This window comes from Grammomys surdaster, unplaced genomic scaffold (assembly GCF_004785775.1).
Source record: "Grammomys surdaster isolate TR1022 unplaced genomic scaffold, NIH_TR_1.0 97, whole genome shotgun sequence".
NCBI classification, from domain to species: Eukaryota; Metazoa; Chordata; class Mammalia; order Rodentia; family Muridae; genus Grammomys; species Grammomys surdaster.
The window spans coordinates 8420929-8444437 of NW_021604576.1; the positions used below are offsets into that span (position 1 = coordinate 8420929).

Sequence of the window (23509 nt, forward strand, 5' to 3'; positions counted from 1 at the left end):
TACTGGCTTTTTATCTCTGAGCAAGCACGTGGGTTTATCTTTTCGAGCATCAGTTTCTCACCTACAAAAAGGTTGAGTAATAGAAATGATCCTAGGGCTTTTGTATACACTAAATGAGATGACAGGTTAATACACGTTTGTGCCCTGGCAAATTGTAAGCATTAGAATGTGCTCCGTTTTGCTTTTCAAAGGAATGGCTTTTAAAGCACAACATTAAAGGATTTTACTTTTACTCATGGCATTTATAGATGCTTAAAACCTTTGTTTACTTACTATTTTTTACTTAAATTGACATGGGATTTTGTTTTCCCCTTGTGTGAAACAGATGCAGTAAAACGCAGGACTCTTCCAGCCTGGATTCGTGAAGGCCTTGAGAAGATGGAACGTGAAAAGCAGAAGAAATTGGAGAAAGAAAGAATGGAACAGCAGCGTTCACAGTTGTCAAAAAAAGAAAAGAAGACCACTGAAGATGCTGAAGGAGGGGATGGTCCTCGTTTACCTCAAAGAAGTAAATTTGTAAGTAGAGCCTAGCATGAAACTGATAATTCTGTCTGTATGAAAAGTAGCCTGAGTCTACAGAACAGTCGTCATAAAGTGTTGGAGAGGTCTTGGGGCAAGTCTGCTGGGGCTTGGGTTTGTTGTGCTCTGTATGTCTCACTGAAATGGGATATAGTTATATCCCAGGGTGCCTTGAACACTTCCTCAGGCTGGGGTTGACTCGGCATCCTTTAGATTCCCAAGTACAAAGATTATGTGTACATGCTTATGCCTAGTGGAGTTTCTGTTTTTGTTTCTGTTATTATGGGTAAGTGAAAGAAAAATACGGGAGGGTGGCAGTAAGTTTAAAAGAGTCTGTTCTGTTGGTTTTATTGTAATGCACAACTCTACTTTTTCATTGTGGTGCAGCCAACTCCCTAACAGAGGAGCATATGAAACAAAAGGGCTAAATAGCATAGGGAGATGAATCTACCCTTCCACAGATACTTCATGTATACGTTTTACTGACTCTTCAATAGTTTCATTCTTTTTGACATAGCATTGAAAATTTCAGCTTTAAATGTTTGAAATGTTTATTTCTCAGTTTGTGGCATGAGTGGGTTTAGGAATTTTTCTCTTCTACGGTGTTTTGTTTAGACATTGTTTTTCTTCTGTCTTCCTAAATATATTGGGATTGTAGTACATATATTTGTCCTCTGGTTCTAGTATTCTGTCCATGGGAGTATTTAGATAGTCATCTGCTTTTTAACTTGGTACAGTAGTTGCTAGGAGTGAACATATGCTGTTTCTTTGACTACAAAATGGTCTAGGGTTTTTTGGTATTAAGATCATAAAATTTCTCAGTGTGAAGTAAACCTATTTCTTATTTGCCTATTTACTGTATGCTCACAAAGTACTTTATGGAGGTTGGAATGATGATGGCTTAGTGGCTAAGAGCACTGGCTTTTCTTCCAAGAAACCTGAGTTAGATTCCCAGTACCCACCTGGCAGCTCAACCCTGTGTAACGCTAATCCCAGGAGATCCAATGCCTTCTGGCCTCGGCAAGCACATGATACACAAGACAGAAACAACCATACACACAGAATAAAAATGGAAGTTTAAAGAAACTTTTTGTAAAGATTTATTTATTTTTATTTGTATGAGTACACTGTAGCTGTCTTTAGACACACACCAGAAGAGTGCATCGAAGTGCATAGGATCCCATTAGAGATGATTGTGAGCCACCATGTGATTGCTAGGAATTGAACTCAGGACCTTGGGAAGATCAGTCAGTGTACTGAGCCATCTCTCCAGCTCGAGATTTATTATTATTAAATCATGTTAAATAAATTACTAATTCGTTAAGTATATAATACTATAAAAATTAAACTCTGGTCCATTTACTCAAAATTCTACAAGCCATTTGTTTAAGAATCATGTCTGCATATGATGCTTTCTTTGGTATTTACAAAATAGGTCAAAATTCATAGTGGAGAAAAAAATTGAATTGAAAAAGTAACTGCATTTCATAAACCTTTATGTAATCATAGTTTTTCTCCTCAGGTAACACTTTAAATTCCTAAGTGAAATAGTACAAATTCAGAACTTCATGTGGTGGCAGATACTGTACTGTCAGCATTCCCAGGGGACAAGGTTGGGGCATGAGTCTGAAACTGATTTCTCAAGGGGGAAAGAAAAAAAGGAAAGAACATTGAAAATGATTGTCTGAAATATATGTAACAACAGAAATTAAATCTGTTTTTTCTTCCTTCCTTCCTTCCTTCCTTCCTTCCTTCCTTCCTTCCTTCCTTCCTTTTTTTTTTTTTTTTTGTGAAAGAGTTTCACTGTGTATCCCTGGCTGCTCTGAAACCCACTCTGTAGACCATGCCTCAGAGATCTCCCTGCCTTTGCCTCCCAAGTGCTGGGACTAAAGGCATGCACCACCAGAGTCATGCTTCATATCTTTATAGCCAACACCAAAAAAAACAAACTGAAATTTAGAAAGAAGCAGCTCCTGCATGGTAGTTTCCTCAACTTTAGATTGTAATTGTAATTCTGTGCTCCCATACTGTTGCCATAGGATAGTGATGAAGAGGATGAAGATGCTGAAAACCTGGAGGCCGTGAGCAGTGGGAAAGTCACTAGAAGTCCATCTCCAGCTCCCCAAGAAGAGCACAGTGAACCAGAGATGACCGAAGAGGAGAAGGAGTACCAAATGGTAAGGCATGCTGTTAGGAAGTGTTTATTCAGATATAAATGTGCTAGGTAAAGCATGTGTAAAGAGTGCAGATATTCCCCAAATACATTTCCCATGCTCTTAAAAAAATCTGTTTAATATACAAAGTACAGAACCATGGTCTGTAAAGTAGTTATTATCTATCTCTTTTTTTAATAATAATTTTAAAAAGAAATCCCATACTTTTTCCTTCACTTTACTCTCTCTAATCCTTCCCATGCATGCTCTCAAATTTATGATCCGTTTTTTGGTTTGGTTTGGTTTGGTTTTTTGAGACAGGGTTTTTCTGTTTAGCCCTGGCTGTTGTGTAACTCGCTCTGGAGACCAGGCTGGCCTTGAATTCAGAGAGGTCGGCCTGCCTCTTCCTCCCTAGTGCTGGGATTAAAGGTGTGCACCATCTCTGTCCAGCTGGACTTTTTTTTCTTAATCTTTGTTATACGCACACATGTGCACACACATAAATTCCTAAGTACATAAATACAATCTGCTTAGTCGTAATAATGTTACCTGTATGTATTTGGCTGACCACTTTGTTATTGGCTAACCAATTCAAACATAAGAGTCAGAGGATCTGCATTGGATCTTACCTGAAAGTCTTCTCTCTAGAGACTAGCTTTCATGGTACTAAGAGGCTGTGCAAGCTTCCAAGGGAAGGAAGCAACCAGTGGTTCTACCTAGTTATGATACCTGAGCACCACAACAATGACATGACACAGAAGTCCTAATGATGTAGAAGATATGTATGCTGTGCTGGTAACCAACTCTCTAATTGGACTTAGGAACTCTTAACAAGAGGGAAGCATAAGTACTGGAGACCTAGCCAACTACCTCGGGCTAGTGAAGTCATGGGTCTTCGAGGAGAACCTACGACTTCCACTTTACTAAACAACCATAACCCCTGACAACATTCTGAGTATCCTTATAACCACAAATTAGTATAGTTCTCACCCCTAATCAAAGACACCTCTTTGCAATAGGTAGAGGCCATTATAAAACCCCAAAATTTATCAAAGTGACAGAGAACAAGAGATTGTGTGGTTCCTAGTTACAAGTGATATATCTATTACACAATTCTTGCACCTATGGCTCAGGAATCATTGTGGGAGGGGGCCAGATGATTGTAAGCCAGAGAAACAGGAAATTTGCTATGAGATTGTATCTCCTAGAAATGTCAGGTTATATCCATGAAGTTTCACCAATATGGCTGCCTAAACAAGACCTGAACAAGGAACAATAGACTTGAAACATGGAAATGGGAAAGCTTAAAGCTATAGTTCTTTATCTAAAGAACTATATGCAACTAAGAAATGTTGAGAACAGAAGAAATGACCCCCCCACACACACACATCGGTTATTCAGTATCAAATGTATTCCTTTGTAACAGTAATATCAAAGAATAATACTTATCCAGGCCAGCAAACAGCTCAATGGATAAAAACCCAGTTGTGTAAGCTTGATAACCTGAGTTCAGTCCTTAGAAGACTGACTCCAAAAATTATCCTCTAACCTTTGCACATGAGCCCACACACACACATACAATAACAATAAAGAATTATTAAAATGTTTTAGTGTATATGAGGCTTGAGAACATTAATTCATTTTTTTCCACATTTTCAAAGATTTATTTATTTTATTTATGTGAGTTCACTGTAGCTATCTTCAGGCACACCAGAAGAGGGAAGGTTGTAAGCCACTGTGTGGTTGCTTGGAATTGAACTCAGGACCTCTGGAAGAACAGTCAGTCCTCTTAATTGCTGAGCCATCTTTTTAGCCCTCTTTATTATTATTTTTTTAATGGAAATGTTGTAAATGATTAAAAGAGTACACCATTTAGGAGGAGGCAGTAGGGAATTGTCTTGTTACTTTTCTATTGCTATCATAAGACACCATGACCAAGGTGACTTACAGGAAAAAGAGCTTCGGGGGACTTGGAGTGTCAGAGGATTAGAGTCTGTTATGGTGAGAAGCATGACGGCAGGCAGGCATGTGGTGCAGGAGCAGTAGCTGATCCCTTAAATCTTGGTTCATAAGCACAAGGCAGAAATAGTTAGCTGGGAATAGTGTGGGGTTTTTGAAACCTCTAAAGAAGCAACCCATCTATGACACACGTATAACAAGGTCATACCTTCTAATACTTCCCAAACAGTTCCACCAACTGGAGAGCAAGCATTCAACTCTATGAGCCTATGGGGACTGTTCTCATTCAAACCACTACAGGGACTGAGCAGAATTTAATTTTTGTTTTACTGTGAGAATTCTCAAAGCCTTTTTAATGAAGTTCATTATCACCTTGTGAGATGTGATTTTCCCATAATCTCCAGAATATGTTAATTCAGTGTACTCTCGTTTTTTGTAAATAAAGGCTCATGGACACAAACTCTAAGGGACTAAAAATACATTTGAAATAGTTGTTGATACTCAAACCATAGCTACAATCTATCTCTTACTCAAATCTCTTGTGTTTCTATTTTATTATATGTTGGGATATTGTCATAATTTATGAGTATATTAGTTCATAATTAAGAGTACCCTTGTCCTTTGTTTTTTGTTTTGTTTTTCTTATTTTCCCCTCACAGAATTTTATTTTATCCTTGAAAAGTAACTTAAGAAATTGTAATGCTTACCAATACTGTTAAATAAAAGGCTACATTCAACTTAAAACTATGGAAAACTATGTCTGTGTGTGTGTGTGCATGTGTGTGTGTGTTTTCACATGTGTATGGGAGTGGTATGTATATGCAAGTGTCCATGCATGCTTGTGTGGAGGCCAGAGGTTTACATCGGGTATTTCTAATGCTCTTTATCTTGTTATGTAGTTAGTTACTTTTGAGACAAGGTTTCCTACCGAACCTAGCACCAATTGATTAGACTTGTTGGCCAGCTAGTCCCCAGGCCTGCCTTTCTCTACCTCATGAGCTGGTATTTCAGATGCAGGGCACCATGCCTACCTTCTTTTGGATGCTGGGGATCCAAATTCAAGCCCCATGCTTCCACAGTAAGCAAGCTACCCACTTAGCTGTCTTCTCAGCCACAGAAATTGTGCTTCATACAAGCTTCTACTTTTTGTTTCTAGCAAGAGAATTCAAGGTTTCAGCAGATAAGTCTATAGCTTTTTTCTTTCTTTTTGTCTCAGCTTTTGTTCTGCTGAGATCACAGGTACTCACTCTTTGATACCTATGAACTTGAAGGATTTGTTTTTCAATTTTTAATGTTTTAATATTTTTCAAGACATTCCTTAGTAGTGACCAGTTTGATCTTAAAATATTTTAATTAAAAAGAATTTTACATTTTAATTATTTTGAAAATAATCAAATATATTAAAATTAAACTAGAAACTATATAATATTCTTCCTTAGATGTTGTTGACAAAAATGCTTCTAACTGAAATTCTTCTGGATGTCACAGATGAAGAAATTTATTATGTAGCTAAAGATGCACATCGGAAAGCAACGAAAGGTACATTGTGGGTGTTCTTGGTCTTATTTTTGTAGGGGAATTTTTATTTCATTGCTTATTTTGGACTTTTTTTGTCCTCTGGATTTCTATCACATATTTAAATATTTTCTCCTTGCATGTGTTAAACTCTTTGGGAAAGCTTCAGCTTATAGATATTCTATTGGAACTGTAGAGAACTTTATTTTCTCTGACCTACCTAAGCACAGATAACATTCATCCTGTGTAGTACTCTAAGACACGGTTTGGAAAATTTTTCATGTTCACTTTCTTATTTCACTTGAGGCTTTTTTTGTTTTTAAAAATAGTTGTCTTGGTATTGCTGTGTGGCTTCTGTACATTTTAAATGAATTATGAATTACAACAAACCTTCAGAATTTTCAGTTTTAATTCTTATGAAACAGTGACAACCACCTTCCCATATTATTTTAGTAACACTTTAAAAACATTTAGAAAATGAAAAATTATGTGCCATATCTCAGAGAAAGAAATACAAATATACTTATCAACTTTTTCCTCATCATGAACCAATTTCAACTCACATCAGAATTTTGATTTCAAAGCCAGACATACTACTGGTTTAAAATGAATGTTATGTTTTTAATGTTTCTTTTCTCCCCACAAAGCAGCGATAGTAGTAGATTTAACAAATACCGTAGACTCTCATGACTATGAAATCGTGGCTATTTGTGTTAACATGTTGTTCCTGTTGTTGATGTGATACAAAGCTCCTGCAAAACAGCTGGCACAGTCCAGTGCACTGGCCTCCCTCACCGGCCTCGGTAAGTGTCTCAGTGTGCGCGTGAGAGGGCTAAAGGGAGACTCACTGACTTGTCTTTCTACTTGTTCTATTGAGAAATGCACTGTTCCTACTTAGTTTATGAAATCATCTTAGAAGTCAGGCTTCAGTCTCTAAAAGCTTTATCTAGGTTCTTTGCGTGAACATTCATGGTAGAATGATTATAAATGGGAGAGTTAATGTAGTTCATTTGGGTGAGTTGAATGGAGGGTTTCCTCATTAATTGTTCCAGTGTGTATGTAATATATAATGTGTAATTATATGTTACATATTATGTACACATAGTTTGTACTTAGTAGATAATGGTTTACCCTAGTCTAAGTAGTTTCTAAACTCACTTTTAAAATTAAGGCTTACGTACATAGGAATTTACCTAGACAGTAATGAACTTGTTGAATTGTATTGGAGCAAATCAAGTTTCAATAGAGGCAATGGGTTTATCTTACAACAGTAATGTGTTCATAGTTTGCTATTTGCATGTTATGAAGACTAAAGCTTGAATTTGCCTTTTCCACATCTTCATGTTCATTTGTGTGGGGAACAAGAGAAATGGGTAGACTAAAATGCCCACGTAATTTTGGTATTATACTTTTGAGATCACTTCTGGGTGGGGAGTAAGTCACATCATTTTTTTACCAGTGAGAATTATATTATTCTAAGTTACTAGAGAAAATTTGTTTAATGTCCTTCCTGATTTTAGGAAACTGAACAATAAAATAATTAACTTGAGAAATATTTTCAGAATCATTCTCAATTTATTATAGTAGTTGGATTGGTATAACTTCATTTTTGCCATGTTAAATGCTTTTGTTGGTTAGTATGGACAATAAAAGCCATTATTATAATTCCTTGGTGGTGAGAAATAGTTAAGTAGTCCAAGGAATAAGATTTTAGTATCACCATTGTCTGAGGATTCTGAAAACTTAAACTCCCCACCCTGAACAAGCATATTCTTCCAGGAAAAGGCAATGAAAAACAAAATAAAAGTTTCTTCTCTGATCTTAAAAAGTTTTTAGTGGCTCGTGTAATGTTTGCACATGATGGATTGAGTTTTATGCACACAGGTGGACTGGGTGGTTATGGATCAGGAGACAGTGAAGATGAGAGGAGTGACCGAGGTTCTGAGTCATCTGATACTGATGATGAAGAGTTACGACACCGAATCCGGCAAAAACAAGAAGCTTTTTGGAGAAAAGAGAAAGAACAGCAGCTGTTACAAGATAAACAGATGGAAGGTGATTGATTAGGTTTCTGTGGCGTTTGTCTAGTTTCATATTTGCTTTTGTGAGTGGATTATGCATGTTAGTTTTTTACTCCAAGTCACTAGTAATACATGAGTGCATAAAAGAACTTTCCCTTGGAGTCATTTAACCATGAGCAAGAACAATTCACATTTCAATTTTCTACTTTCTGTTCACTGTGTCCTCTGCTTCTGTACCTGTGTCTATCCTTATGTATCTGTCTGTCCCTAACAAAGGGCTTTTGCTCTGAATGTGTTAAACAGCACAGAAGGCATCCTACAGGGGAAACAATGGAAAACTGTACAGAAATCTTGAACAGAGTTTCACAAGGGATTAAGTCACTGGCTATAACTGATCTCAGCTGACCCAGATAAACATTATTCTTTATCAACCAGTGTTCATAAATGGTTGCTTCCAAACTTTATGATCAGTTTTAGGAAGTTGCTTTCAACATTTTTTTTTCTGCTTTTTAACAAATGATGTGGACACACATGTCCAGGTCAGGGGAATAGAAGAGTAATAATTTAAGATTACAGCTTTGCATTAGCTTAAAGTTGATTCCATGAGAAATCCAAGGCAAGTAAAAGTGATTGTTACATTTTCCTTTAAAAAGCTGCGTAAACAAATAATCTGAGTGCACAGTTAGATAGTAGTCTTCTGTCTTAAGTGACCTCAAGGTGTATTACTAACTTTGGCTGTGAGGTCCAGCAAAAGTTACAATCTCTTAGAATGTAAGAGATTGTTTCATAATACTGTATCACCACAGTTTTAGTTTGAAAGTAGAAATAGTGTAACATAGAACTGGAGGCTCCATTGTAAGCATGTGTTATAGGTGAGATCACATTGTATTTTTCCTATCTTTTTATTTTGATGTAGGAGCCATTTGTCCCCATGATCATAAACCAGGGTATTTAGGTACATTTATTTTATGTTAAAATTGTTACAATGAAAATATACTTTTGAAAAAAAAAGAGAATAGACTTTTGTAATGATGGAGTATACTTAAAATTACTGAAAAAAATGTAGATGTTTAGGGAAAATAGAAGATTAGAAATGGAAACACTTTATTAAGACACTTGCATAGGTACAGTTTTTGTTGAGTGTTTATGTGATAATACAAGGAATAATGAGAGAGTGTTAGGTTTAATTTTTGAAAAAATATTTGGATAGCTCTTAGGAAATCTTTGTTAAAATTTCTCTAAAAATCACTGCTGGTCTCGTTTTGTTTTGTTGTCGTTATTGTTGGGGTTTTGGTTTGGTTTATTTGGTTTTCTTTCTTTTTCTTTCTTCTCTTTTGAGATAAGGGTCTCTCTTGGTAGTGCTCGAGGTCCTGGAGCTTACTGTATAGACCTGGCTGACCCTCCTGCCACTGCCTCCCAAGTACTGGGATAAAAGCCACTATACCCAGCCACCGCTTATCTCTAATTTACTACTACTGTACAAGAGGGAAGTCTTTTCTTCTGTCATATGGACCCCTGCATTTTGATACTTTTATTGTTTGTTTAGAATGGTAACCATTCTAACCACATGTGGTTGTTAAGTATTTGAAATGTACTCAACTGATGGGTTGACATAGGTAGACCTTGAAGATTTGCTGTGGAAAAAAAAAAGTTTCTGTTCTTTTTGATGCAGTGTTTGAAATATTAAGACTAATGATACATTAGGTAAATGAAATGTGGGAATACCTTTTTAATGTAGCTCTTAGACAGTTTTAATTACTTATGGGGTTTTCACCCTAATTCTAATAAAGATGAAACTATTGTCATAATTTGATAGTATGAGAATGTTTTGTTTCTTATTTAGCTTTCTGTGTCTTTTTTTTTCTGTTTCAGAAGAAAAGCAACAAACAGAAAGGGTTACAAAAGAGATGAATGAATTTATTCACAGAGAGCAAAATAGTTTATCACTTCTAGAAGCAAGTGAAGCAGACGGTGATGCGGTTAATGAAAAGAAAAGAACTCCAAATGAAGCTCCATCAGTTTTAGAGCCCAAAAGAGAGCATAAGGGGAAAGAGAAGGAGCGGAGGAGTAGGTCAGGCAGCAGCAGTAGTGGCAGCTCCAGTAGCAACAGCAGGACTAGCAGCAGTAGCAGCTCCGTCTCCAGTTCTTCGTACAGCTCCAGCTCAGGCAGCAGCTGCACGTCCTCTCGCTCCTCCTCTCCTAAGAGGAAAAAGAGACACAGTAGGAGCAGGTCTCCCACAGTGAAAGCTAGACGGAGCAGGAGTAGGAGCTACTCTCGCAGAGTTAAAATAGACAGCAGCAGGACTAGGGTGAAGCTGAGGGATAGGAGGAGATCTCATAGAAGTAGCATTGAAAGAGAAAGACGAAGAAACCGGAGCCCTTCCAGAGACAGACGTAGAAGCAGAAGCCGCTCAAGAGATAGACGAACCAATCGTTCCAGTCGCAGTAGGAGTCGAGATAGGCGTAAAATTGAGGATCCACGTGGAAATCTTAGTGGGAACAGTCATAAGCATAAAGGTGAGGCTAAAGAACAAGACAGGAAAAAGGAGAGGAGTCGAAGTGTAGATAAAGACAGGAGAAAGAAAGATAAGGAAAGGGACCGTGAACAGGATAAAAGAAAAGAAAAACAGAAAAGGGAAGAAAAAGATTTTAAATTTAGTAGTCAGGATGATCGGTTAAAAAGGAAGCGAGAAAGTGAGAGAACTTTCTGTAGGAGTGGTTCTATATCTGTTAAAGTCATAAGACACGACTCTAGACAGGATAGTAAGAAAAATGCTACCAAAGATAGTAAAAAGCATTCAGGTTCTGATTCTAGTGGAAGGAGCAGTTCTGAATCCCCCGGAAGTAGCAAAGAAAAGAAGGCTAAGAAGCCTAAACATAGTCGGTCGCGCTCCACGGAGAAATCTCAAAGGTCTGGTAAGAAGGCAAGCCGCAAACACAAGTCTAAGTCCCGATCAAGGTAGTATACTTTTTAAAGTATTTTGTCTGATTTTTTTTTAAGTTTTTTGAATTTATTCAAAGTTGAAAGTGTCCTTTCTCTCTCTCTCTTTTATAAACTCAGTTTGGTATTTGTTAAATACTTTAAAATAATGTTAGAAATCCTGTATAAAAGTATTTATTTATATTGCAGATTTTAAGTATAAATACATTTTTATTTTTAAATTTTGTCTTTTCCCTTTTTTTTTCTTTCAGATCAACAACCCCACCCCGTCGTAAGCGCTGAGGAATGATGTGGCAAGAATGCCATGATGCCGTTTTTAAAAAATTCCATGAGTTTAAGGGCTTGTCTCATTATAGAGGCACATTGTGGCTGTGTAGGTGAAACCAGATTTTTTTTTTAAATTCTGTAAATAGGTGTCTTTTTCCAAATGCTGCTCCAAGTTACTTAATAGGATTTCTTTGTATTACATTTTTTTCAAGAAATAGTACTTAATAAGACTATAAATATGCCATTCTCTTTCAGCTGTAATGTTCTCAAAATTATTCTTGAATGTACTGTGATGTCAATAAAGCTCTTTAGTTCATTTTTGTTAAACTCTTGCACCTTAATTTTATGATTTTAATCTAAGGAACGTACTTTTATAAAAAGGCAGCTGAAGTTTTGTATAACAGGTTTTAAAAGTTACTCACATCTTCTTCAAGAATAGTTTGTCAAAGTTTGTAAATTGTGCCCTTGGACTTTTGTCAAATTCCAATTTTAAAGGTGTGGGAAAGGGCCAGAAAATGACCTTACTTTTCTTTAAAGTCATCTGATCAGCTTTCTAAACATTTTTTTTATGTGGGGGGGTGGGGCAGTGTTCAAGTAATATATTCTCTGTATGAAATGTTATTCACTCCTGTAAAATGAAATTGCTGGAAACAATCAGGCCATTACACCAGTAGCGTTATTTGTAATGACTATTTGACACTAATAGTCTGAAACTATATAGTCACTCCTGTTTTACATGCATAACACCTTGGGGTTACCCATTAAGAAATAGGACTTAGGATTCAATATATTTATATTTTAAAAATATAATATGACCTCAGCTTAATGGAGGAATATTGTGTTATGTAGGATTGTGTCAATTACATAACATTAAAATGGTCTGATTTTCTCAGTTTCCAAAAACCACCGACCAGTGAATGGTCTAGAATGAGTCATGGCTTAATGAGTAGTAGGCATTTTGCCAAGTGTTCAGCTGCTTCAGGGTCTGAGTTTTTAAGATAATACACTTAAACAGTGATAGTTGAATCTCTGAAAACATTGCTTTTCAAATTTCAACTAAAAGAGAAGTACAAGTGCAGAACACAGAAGACAAAGTATTACGCTTTCTTACCAGCAATAGTTCATTTGAAAATAATGCCAGGTTTTTGCCAAGATCAGTGTTTCCTCGAAATGAAGACAGAAATAGATTTGTTTGTGCATTCCTGTACCTCGACATAGCATCTTAATTTTGAGCAGTTACGCATTTATCTAAAGGAAATAAATCTGTGAATAAATGCATGTTTACCAAGATGGCTGTTTACAGTGCATTTAGTTACAATATTTATAAAGTTGCCATTTCACAGAATAAGTAGTTTGGAGTTCTATACAATTTAGTCAGTAATATCTGGAGACAAAATGTGCAATATTTTTTATGTAGGTGAGCTAACACAGTGTATCTAATTGAAGAATTCTGATTAATTTGTAATAGATAAGTTGTATAAAATTTTCATACCTTAAAGTGTTTTAGAACAATCTTCAAGTGAAGTATTATTTTCAAAATAAAATTCAACTGAAAAATTCTGCTGGCTATGATACATACATTTTTAGACATACAAATGAAAACCAAAAGGAATTCGCCAGTTTTGCTTAATAATTTACACACTTTTTATCATTAAATTTAACTTTTTAAAACCAACAAAGTATTCATGATTACTAGTAGATACACCTGCGTTATGATTGTATTCCCAACTGTCAGATTTTTGTGGAAAATTATTTCCTTTACATGTAACACAGTATTTATTTGACTTGTAAATCTTTTTTAAATAGGGCTTACATAATTTAGGATGTGAATGCTAAATTATATATGAATGTTAGATGTAAACTTTGGTTATAAAATACTTTTTAAAACGACATGTTTGAAAAATGAATACAGTCAATCAAGACAGCCAATCTGAATTGGTTGATCAGAATTCCTTTAAGAGATCAATCCCTTTTGAAAGTCTGGAGAGATGGCTCAGTGGTTAAGAGCATTTACAGAGGACCCAAGTTCGCTTCCCCGGACCTACACTAGGTGGCTCACAACTTCCTGTAACTCCAGCCCTAGGGATAAGACACGCTTCTCTAGCCTCTGTGTGTTGTACTTACCTACACATGGTACATACACACACAGACACACACACATGAACATGGATTAGAGGTGCTGCAGAACAATCTGCAAGTCATATTTTCACTTTAATAATGATATTCTTAGTATTTAATAATACCATTACATTTAAATAATATTGTTCTGTAACTCTTACACATTTGCTCTGTGCATGGCTGCATATATATAATAAGTATGAAAAAAGCTGAAGGAGTCAGCATTCTCTAGTGTAGGAGTCATAGTGTTCTTGTGAATATGGGTGGACTCCACTCCATTAGGAGAATTACAAGATTGTTTAAGGCCCCAAAATATCAATATTGTGCAATTCCAGTAATGTATGTTTTCTGTCTTGTCGACTTTTTCTGAAGTACTCCACAATAGGTAAATGCCCAAATATAGTCCATTTTAGTATAGTCTTTAAAGAAATATGAAGAATAATGGAAGAAGACCTTTGCAACTTCTTAAAAATACTTTTAAATGTATATCTTTTATGTGTATTGGTATTTTGCCTTCATTGGTCTCCACTATATGTGTTCTTGAGTTAACAGTTATGAGCCACCATGTGCATGCTGGGAATTAAACCTGGGTCCTATGGTGGAGCAGCCAGTGCTTTCAATCACTAAACAATCTCACCAAGGGGCTCCAGGATTGATTTTTTTTTTTTAATGGAGTCTCTGTGTGATCTCTCTAGACTCTTAAGCTTTAAAACTTTTTATTTGGAAATTTTTAGGAGTTGCATAAGGCTAAAAATTCCTATTATCAGTTAAAAAATTTTTAACATTGAAGTTTCTAAATTGAATTAATGATAGTGAATGTATATCTGTATTAGAGTACCCAAAAGGACCTGAAGAGAGTGTTAGGTGCCCTAGATAGGGAGTTGGTTGTGAGTCACAATGTGAAAACTGAAAATTGGGTCCTCACTGAGCCATTTCTCCACCTCCCCTTTAAGTTCGGTTTTAAGTGGAATTTGGCAAGATGGAGTTTCAGAGTGGATACCATGTGATAGACTTTGAGTAAATCCAAAAACTCATTGAGCTGGGTGGATGTAGTAGTAGATTGTTCAAAGGGATAAAACTTGTATAGACACAAAGTGACTTGGCCTTCATTTTTTTTTTATTAAAGAACTAGAACACATTATGAATGTTAAATGGATGCTGAGTTTTCTAAAATATGAATGAGGTAGTTTACAACTTGTTCATAAGTGAGACTAGAGTTACTCTGGGGATTTTCTACAATGGCTACATACTGCATTACAATCACTACAATTTTATTTCTCACACAGCTCAGGCTTAACTTACAGAAAAGCCTTTTGTTGCTGTGTGGGGGATTTAGAGAGTTCTTTGCTTCCTACCAGTATTTAAGCATATCACTTCTGGCCTTCGTTGAAGCTGGGACTTTGTTGAGGCTGGGATGGCTGTGAAGCTGGGTATTGTACACTTAATGTAAGTACAGTATATGCACAGGAAGTCCTTAGAATGTTAACCATGCTTGCACCATGGACTTTCCTTGGATCTGCCAATCCAACAAAAACAGGACATGTTCACTTTTGTATAAAACCTTCTACCTTCATTTGGAGAAATGACCATATATCTCCAAACACAGGGACTCTCGGATACAGCAGCTGATTTATGAGGTTAGTATTTTTGCTCAGAGGATGTAAATGAGAACTTAGTAAGTTTTGCTGATTTAAAGGATGGCACTGCCTGTTGAAATGTAGAATGACTCCCTAAATTTTAAGAATTTACCCTTCTTTTAATGAAGAAAGGCTTTTTTATTTAGTTTTTTAAAAAACGGTTCCTGGTTTGCTTTTTGTTGTGATAAAATACTGACTAAAAGCAATTCTAGAAAAGAGTTTCTTTGGCTCAGAGATCCTAATCAATCACTGAGGGAAGCCAGGACCAGATCATAACAGAACCCAGTTCCACTTCCAAAGGGCTGGACCCTCCCTTAGGGACGTATATCGTTAGTCAAGGGGGCAGTGGTGGCGCACGCCTTTAATCCCAGCACTTGGGAGGCAGAGGGAGATGGATTTCTGAGTTCGAGGCTAGCCTGGTCTGCAGAGTGAGCTCCAGGACAGCCAAGACTACACAGAGAAACCCTGTCTCGAAAAACCAAACAAAAAACAAAAACGACCCACAAACGTACCGCAGTCCAGTCTAATGAAGGTAATTCAAGTGAGGGTCCCTATTTCCTGGTGAATCTAATTAATGTCAAATTGAGAAAAAAAAAGAACTAGTATGAAGTAGAATCTTATGAACTGACCCCGTTTCTATTTCAAATCAACTTTGTCTAAACTGAGTATTACGAGTTTTCTGCTACTTACGGTGTATCCTGGATAGAGTAATAGGTCAGCTTCAGAAAATATACTTTAAATTCGGATTTTTGGTCTCTGTGGTACTTGAGCGCCTTGGACAATGAGTTTCTCTGAAGAAGTGCTTCCTTCCATGCTTGATTTTAAGCTTTAGTGTCAGGGTCTTCCTAGCATGCACACGTGTCTGAGGAACTATTTTGAAAACAGCAAGGCGTGATTCGTAGGAAAAGAAGGTAGGTATTCGTGGCCTTTTATTAGGAACATTTAATTATTTCATTGCAGACATAATTTGATAGACGAGCTCGAATTAACAGTGGCCACAAATTCACACTAACTAATGCAAATGCAAAAGCCGGCATCTGCGCGTGTGGGAGGCGGAACCCTTCCGGTGGGGATTTGTTGTGAGAGGGACCGGAAAAGGAATAGGATTCTTTTCGCGACGTGGAGAGGTGGGAGGCTGAGCTTTCGTGGGGTTCGTTTCCTAGAAACGCTTGCGTTCGGGTGCCCCAGCGCGGTAGCCCAGCCTCCTCGCGTAACTTCATGGTCGGGTGAGTGTCGGTGCGGAGGCTCTTCCGCATGCCTCGGTTGCCCGTGGTGGCTCTGCGCACGCGCGCAGAGAGCGGGCGACTGTCCGCCAATGTGGGTTCAGTTTAAAAGCAGTGCCATGCCACCCCGAACTCATCCTGGTTGACCTTCAGGACTAGGTGTTGCTCTCTCCAGTGGCTACAACCCTCTAGCTCTGAGAAGCCAGGAAAAAGCTGAGGACTAAGGAACTGGGCCTCAGGGAGCGTTCCCCGTGTGCCGCCGCCACGTAGCCTACGACCTTTGCGATATTTTATTTGAATTCTATGATCTTGTAGCACGGGAGCTGCCATTCGACTTGCTGGAACCTGGAGGTGGTTCTTCTTGCTTTCCTTACCAAACCAAGAAAGATACACCGGGGAACTTCATAGCACTGTTTAACTATTTTGTTGCTCACTATCTTACCACCCCCGCCAAAGAATTTAAGGCGTTTATGCTCTTGACTGGCAAATAAGGTAAAGAAAGTAACTAATTGCATTTGATGCTATAGATTTTGAACTCTCAAAGTAGTAAGCAGAAAATTAGGTTCATTCTGTACAAGAAAATACATATATATGTATGTATGTGTGTGGTTGGGAGTTTTAATATGACAGTAACAACAATAAAACCTACTTAAATCCTACTGAAAAAAAATGATTAGGATCGTTTTTAAGAGAGCAAGGTATAAATATTAGTGAACTTGGAGATCTAGATGGAAATATGATTCCAACTTTAATTATCTGGATAGATGATTTTATATTCTTTTATTGTCTCTTATATGCTTTTATTGTCTTTATATACTTTTATATTCTTTTATTGTCTGAACTTTGTCCTCCAGAACAATCCTAGTCATTGTTCCAGAGATTCAGAACATCTCTAGTTCATTTTTAAACAATCTTTTAATGTGTGCCCTTTTATAATAAAGAAATTAGAAAAGAACCAATAAAACTGTAAATTTTGTAGGAGGAGCATCTATTCTGTTTTTGGAATCATGGAGTCTTGAATGACATGAAGAACTAGTGTTAGAGGGCAGGAAGGGACACATGGCAAGTTCCTAAGAAGCCATGTATACTCCTTGAAAGTGACTGTCATGAGAACTAGAAATGACAAATATCATGAGACATAATGTTTGTTTGTTTAGAATAACTGAAACTCACTATGTGGATCAGGCTAGCTTTGAACTCAAGGATTTGCCTGCCTCTTCCTCCCAGGTGTTTGAATTAGATGTGTATACCACCACACCCCAGCTTTTAATGTTTGCCCTGTGTGTGAAAGTGTCTGTGATGGCCAGAGAACAGCAGCAGAGTCCTCACAAAAGGAATTACAGGTGATTTTGAGCTCGCCAGCATGCATGCTAGAAGCTGACTACAGCACCAACATGACTGTTCCCAACTGGGTCCCACAACCCCAGTCCCATTAGATTCAGATGGCTTTCGTGGATAGGGCAAACACAGGGTACACACAATGTACAAACAAACAAAAAAACAGGTAAAATAAAAATAAGTGTTAACCATCCTGAGGTCAGCCTGGACTCCACAGCAAGTTTCAGGACAGCTGGGATACAGCATGCGATCCCCAACTCAGAAACAACAGTAACACAAACAGACAACAACAAAAATTGGAAAAACATTTATGCAGACCACAAGAAGGCAAAAGTGGTATGTAAATGATGATCATATTTAAGAAAAGGTATTTTACCTCACCTATGACAACTGAAACTACCTTAGTAAAGCATTGTTGCTAATTATCAAGGATAGAAATATCTAATTAGCATTGAATGGTCAGTGTGAGTCACCAGGCACTAGATACTTATCTGTATGCTTATAAATTGATTCAATATCTATGAATGACCATTGCTCACATTTGGACAATTGTTTGGTATTTTACCTAAAGGAACCTACAGAAAATTACCTATTTAATTCAGTTCCATATTTTTTGTGTTAGAAAAATAAGCTACATGCCCCTAAATAAAGTGCTACTTGAATAAATTGTAACAGAGCCATGCAATGGGTTACTGTAAAGTTCTTACTCAAAGCAAAAGAGCCTCTTTATACAATATTAAGAAGCAGTCTCCAAGAAAAACTGGTAGATTAAAAAAAGAAAGAAAGCAGCAGGAGAATGTGTATGTTATGTAAAATGGCAGGAATTTATACATTAAGATAATGGTGTATGTATAAAAAGTTTCTGGAAACTTGCACACAAGTCTAGTGACTCAGCTGTCTACAGGGAGAGAGACTGAATGCTGACACAAGTGTTGGAGAGACAGCTTATACTGAACTTTGTGATTAAAAGAGAAAACTATTTTAAGACTCACAAAGTGAAATAAAGAAAACCTGCACAATACACAAATATTCTTTGCTTAGATCCTCTGATTATACTTTTTCCTTGTTTTTGAGACTTGGTCTCACTATGTGGTCCTGACTGACCTGGAACTTGCTGTTGTAAACCAGGTAGGCCATGCTCTTAAAGGCATGGACCACCAGACCCAGCTATAATTTTAAATTTAGGTTTAAGATATGAGAAAAAAAAATGTGGTCTTCATTTTTCTGAATCTGGCTTATTTTGCCTAATTGATTTTTACTTGATTTATTTTCCTGAAAATATCATAATTTTATTTTTCTTAAGGCTAAATAAAACTTTATTGTGTGTGTATACTAAATTTTCTATATCTGTTGGTGGATGTGTAGGCTGCTTCCATTCCTTGGCTACTGTGAATACTTGAGTTATAAGGGTGGATGTGGAAGTATTCTGTGTGTTGATTTAAGACTCTTTTGGCTACAGACCAAGGAATGGTGTGTCTGCATCTGATGATGGTTCTGTTTTTTCGTTTGTTTGTGTGTTTTTTGAGGAACCTCCACACTGATCTCCATAGTTACTGCATAAGTTTCCTTGTATTTTTCCCTGAGAGCTGATGTTGTTGAATACTTTTTCAAGCTTTACTGAGCATTTGTGTTTGTGTAGTTTTCCCCCTATGTATCTGTTTTGTGTGATTGTGGGCATATGTATGGAGGTCAGAGGATAACGTGGGATTTGGTTCTCTCTACCATGTAGGTTCTGGGGGTTGAACTCAGGAGTACAATGTAATGGGAAGAGCTTTTACTCACTGCCCTGGTTTTGTTTTTTGTTTTTCAGTTAGTTGTGACTGTATGGTTTAGGGAGGCGGGACTAATTTTTGCTATTCTTTATATATCTTGGAAATTAATCCGTTGTCTCATACACATATGTTTTGGCAAAATCTTTTTTTTCCCCATTCTGTAGGCTATCTCTTTACACTGTGTTTATTTCCTTTGCTGTCAGAGACTCATAATTTCTCACAATCTGTTTATAAGTTTTTGAGCTTTTCTGTGATATTGGATTCCTGTTTGGAAATCTTTCCTTCTGTATTGCACTATTTTCTCTGTCTTTTTTCTTTTTAGCATTTTCAGAGTTTCATATCTTAAATTGAGGACTTTGCTCCATTTTTTAATTGACTTGTGCAGGGTGAGAAATATGGATATCGTTCCATGCTGCATGCGAAAGTCCATCTTCTCAGTGTTTGTCAAAGAGATTGGCTTCACCAGTGTGTCTTTTTTGCAGTGTAGCCAACACTCAGGTGGCTATAACAGTCTAGTTTACTTCAGGGTCCCCTATTTCCATTCCATTAACCTACATATCTGCTTTTGTGCTAGTACCATGCAGTTTTTGCTATTGTGATTCTGTAATATAATTTGAGATTAGATATTGTGATAGTCCCAGTGTTGTTCTTTATGCTAATTGCTGTGTAAGTTATTTGATAACTTTTATACTTTTATGTAAGCTTTAGGATTACTTTCTCTAGTTCTGTGAAGAATCTCCTTGGAATTTTGATGGATCTTCATTGAACCTGTTGATTGCTTTCAGTTATACACCCGTTTCCATGATATTAATTTGGTCCAGCCATTGAACATAGGAGATCTTTCCACCTAGTTCTGTTTTCAGTTTCTTCAGTGTTTTAAAATTTTCACTATAGAGATCTCCTCGCATTTTGGTTAGATTATTCCTAGGTTGGTTTTATGCTTTAGTGAATGGAAGCCCCCCCACCCCAATTTTTCAGCAAGTTTATTATTGATATATAGAAGAGTTACTGATTTTAAGAGCTTAAGGGACTGCTTAGTGAGTGGGTAAAGTACAAAAACATAAGGACCTAAGTCGGGATCCTCAGCACCCATGAAAAAAGAAGTCCTAGCATGTGTCTGTAACCTAGCCCTGGGCAGGAGAGGCAGCAGGATTGTGGGGCTCACTGGCCAGCCAGTCAAGCCTGTTGGTGAGCTACAGGCTCACATGAATATACCACACATAACACACAACTTAAAAAAATATAAATAAAAGGTACTGCTTTTTGCATGTTGATTTTCTATCCTATTCTTTTGATCCTACCTAAGAGCTTTCTGGTAGGATAGTCAGGGTCTTTTAAGTACAGAATCATGTAGCCTGCAGATCGTAATAATTTGACTTCTTCCTGTCCTATTTGTATCTCTTTTTTCTTTCTTGTACCTTACTGCTCTAGCTAAAACCTTACGCACTGTAGTTAATAAGGGTATACAGAATGGACAGCCTTGCCTCATTCTAGATTTAAGAGGAAGTCTGTTTTCGGGGCTTTAATAAAATGCTGATATAGGTTTGTTGTATATAGCTTTTGTTCTATTAAGCTATGCTTCATCTATTCCTGCTTCTTCAGGGCTCTTAGATGGAGAAGTGTTGTTGGACTTTGCTGAAAATCTTTTCCTCGTAGATTGAGACATTGTTTGTTTTTGTCCTTAAGTCTATTTATGTGCTAGATTATATGCACTTATATGTATATTTTAAACCAAGATAATATTTCTGGAATAAAATCAACTTGGTCATATTATTTTCTTTTTCTTTTCTTTTTTTTTTTTTTTGGTTTTTTGCGTGCGCCACCACTGCCCGGACATATTATTTTCTTATTGTGTTTTTGAATTGCACTTGCAAGAATTTTATTGAGTATTTTTGTATCTGTGTTAATCAGGATAGTTAATCTATGGATTTCTCTCTTGGTTTGATGAGGTTGATGCTGGCTTTGTAGGATGAGTTTGATAGTATTCTTTCTGTTTCTATTTTATTCAAACAGTTTGAGGAGCATTGGTATTCTTCTTTAAAGGGTTGCTAGAATTAAGCAGTTAATCCCTCTTTTCTTTCTTGGGAGACTTTGGTCTTGATTCATTTCCAATGGTTGATAGGGGTCTCTTTAAGTTGTTTCTTATTTAATTTTGGTTATTTATATGTTTTTAGGAATTTGTCCACTTTTGGATTTTCCAGTCTTTTGGAACATGTTTTTCAAGGAGCTCCCTAATGGTGGCTTTTTTATTTTGTTGGCTTTCATAGTGCTCCCCTCCCCTGCCTTTCCACCTCTAATTTTAATAAGTTAGCTCTCCTTTTCTCTTTCTTTTCCTTAGTTTGGCTAAAGATTTGTTGATCTCATCTTTTTTTTTCAAAAATCCAACTGAGCTACATCCTCTGCCCCATGAAGAACCAAATCCTTGACTGATTCTGTATATTGCTTCTTTAGTCTTCATTAATTTCTGATCTTTAGTTTTGATGGCCTATCTAGACATGAGATATTGAAGTTACTTATGATTCTTGGATCAGGAACTATCTGACATTTTATGTGCACACTAGTATTTATTGTATGAGATTGGGAGCTCCAGTGTTTGGTGGACATACTTTGTTGATGAATTGCTCCCTTTATTAATATGTAGCGGCCCTCTTTGTTTCTTCTGACTTTGTTTTATTTTTTTGTTCTTTTTTGCATGGTGCAGTTGCTTGAATTTGTGCTTGTCTGGAAACACCTTCATGTCACTGCTAATCCTTTCTTTTCTGGTATGGGTGTTTGCTTGTATCTATGGCTGTAGACTACAGGCTGTGTGTTTCTGATGTCTTTACAAGCTAGAAGGAAGCATCAGATTCCCTAGGACTGTACATAAATATGGTTGAGAATTGCCACATGGATGCTGGAGGATCCAATCCAGTTTCTCTAGAAGACTAGCCAGTGTTCTTAACTGCTGAGCCATCTCTCCAGCCCTCATTGCCAATTATTAAAGATAGATCTTTTAGCATATGACAGCCTTCATTGGTAGTTATTTTCTTTACCAGCTTAGAATATATTTTATTTCTTGGTTTCCTGATTTTGAAGGTTGTTGATCAAGAGAGCTGGAGGTATTCTCATGTTTCTACTTCATAGGGGATTTGTGCGTTTTTTTTCTTCTTATGGTTTGTAATATTGTTTCTTTACTTTCATTTTAAAGTACATATCTCTGGGCTGGAGAGATGGCTCAGCGGTTAAGAGCACTGACTGCTCTTTTAGAGGTCCTGAGTTCAATTCCCAGCAATCACATGGTGGCTCACAGCCATCTGTAATGGGATCCAATGCCCTCTTTTGATGTGTTTGAAGACAGCTACAGTGTACTCATATAAATAAATAAACCTTTAAAAAAACTTATTTTTTAATTATGTATATGTGGGGGTGGGGGTATGTACACATGAGTGTGGGCAACTACAGAGGCCAAAGATTTTGTATCCCCTGGAGCTGGAGTTGCAGTCAGTTATGAGTGGCTTGACATGGGTGCTAGGAACTGAACTCTAGAAGAGCCATGTGTACTCTCAACCAATGCTTTGCATTTTTGATAACATGACTATATTGTCATGGAGAAGTTTTTCTCCAGTCACATCTAGTTGGGGTTCCAAGTCTCCAAATGTGTTTTGAATATCTGTTTCTTTCTGTAGATTTGAGGGATTTTTTTCTCTGATGACAATGAATGGATATTCTGTGTAACTGGTGTTAGTTCTTTTCCTTATTGATATTTGAATGTAGTGTAAGTCGCCCTTGGCCTCTATCCCTAATATTTTACTTGATTCTTTTGATGATGCTTTCCACTGTATTATTTATCTACTTATTTATTGAGGTTTTGCTTTCTAACATTTCTACTTGTCTTGTTCTTTTCAAGCTCTTTTTTTTTTCTGACCTTTTCATCTATGTTGCTGATTTTTTTTTTTAATCTATTTTGCTGACTTTTTCCTCTCTGTTGTTGAGTTTCCTCTCTTGGGCCTGCATTGGGTTCATCTGTTTATTTGTCTCCTCTTTGGGTCATTCATCATTTTCATGAG

At 36.9% G+C, this 23509-nt stretch overlaps 2 protein-coding genes across 6 annotated transcripts in view; both read left to right on the forward strand.

The window, feature by feature from the left end:
* Positions 1–12934, forward strand: part of Pnisr (PNN interacting serine and arginine rich protein) — a 27204-nt gene extending 14270 nt beyond the window's left edge. For 2 of the 3 annotated variants that reach the window (XM_028779676.1, XM_028779684.1), the window contains exons 6-12: positions 326–516; positions 2559–2696; positions 6071–6170; positions 6896–6949; positions 8031–8201; positions 10040–11126; positions 11360–12934. In XM_028779676.1, the coding sequence (XP_028635509.1) occupies positions 326–516; positions 2559–2696; positions 6071–6170; positions 6896–6949; positions 8031–8201; positions 10040–11126; positions 11360–11390 (1772 nt within the window). In that variant the 3' untranslated portion in view covers positions 11391–12934. Of the gene's footprint in view, positions 1–325; positions 517–2558; positions 2697–6070; positions 6171–6895; positions 6950–8030; positions 8202–10039; positions 11127–11359 lie in introns of those variants that run through there. The other variant, XM_028779693.1, reaches the window with a different exon arrangement.
* Positions 12935–16241: 3307 nt separating this feature from the next.
* Coq3 (coenzyme Q3, methyltransferase) overlaps positions 16242–23509 on the forward strand; it is a 41080-nt gene continuing 33812 nt past the window's right edge. The window contains exons 1-2 of one of the 3 annotated variants that reach the window (XM_028780368.1): positions 16251–16356; positions 17581–17696. The gene's annotated coding sequence lies outside the window, so the exon portion shown is untranslated. Of the gene's footprint in view, positions 16357–16496; positions 16846–17580; positions 17697–23509 lie in introns of those variants that run through there. The other 2 variants (XM_028780358.1, XM_028780375.1) reach the window with 2 other exon arrangements.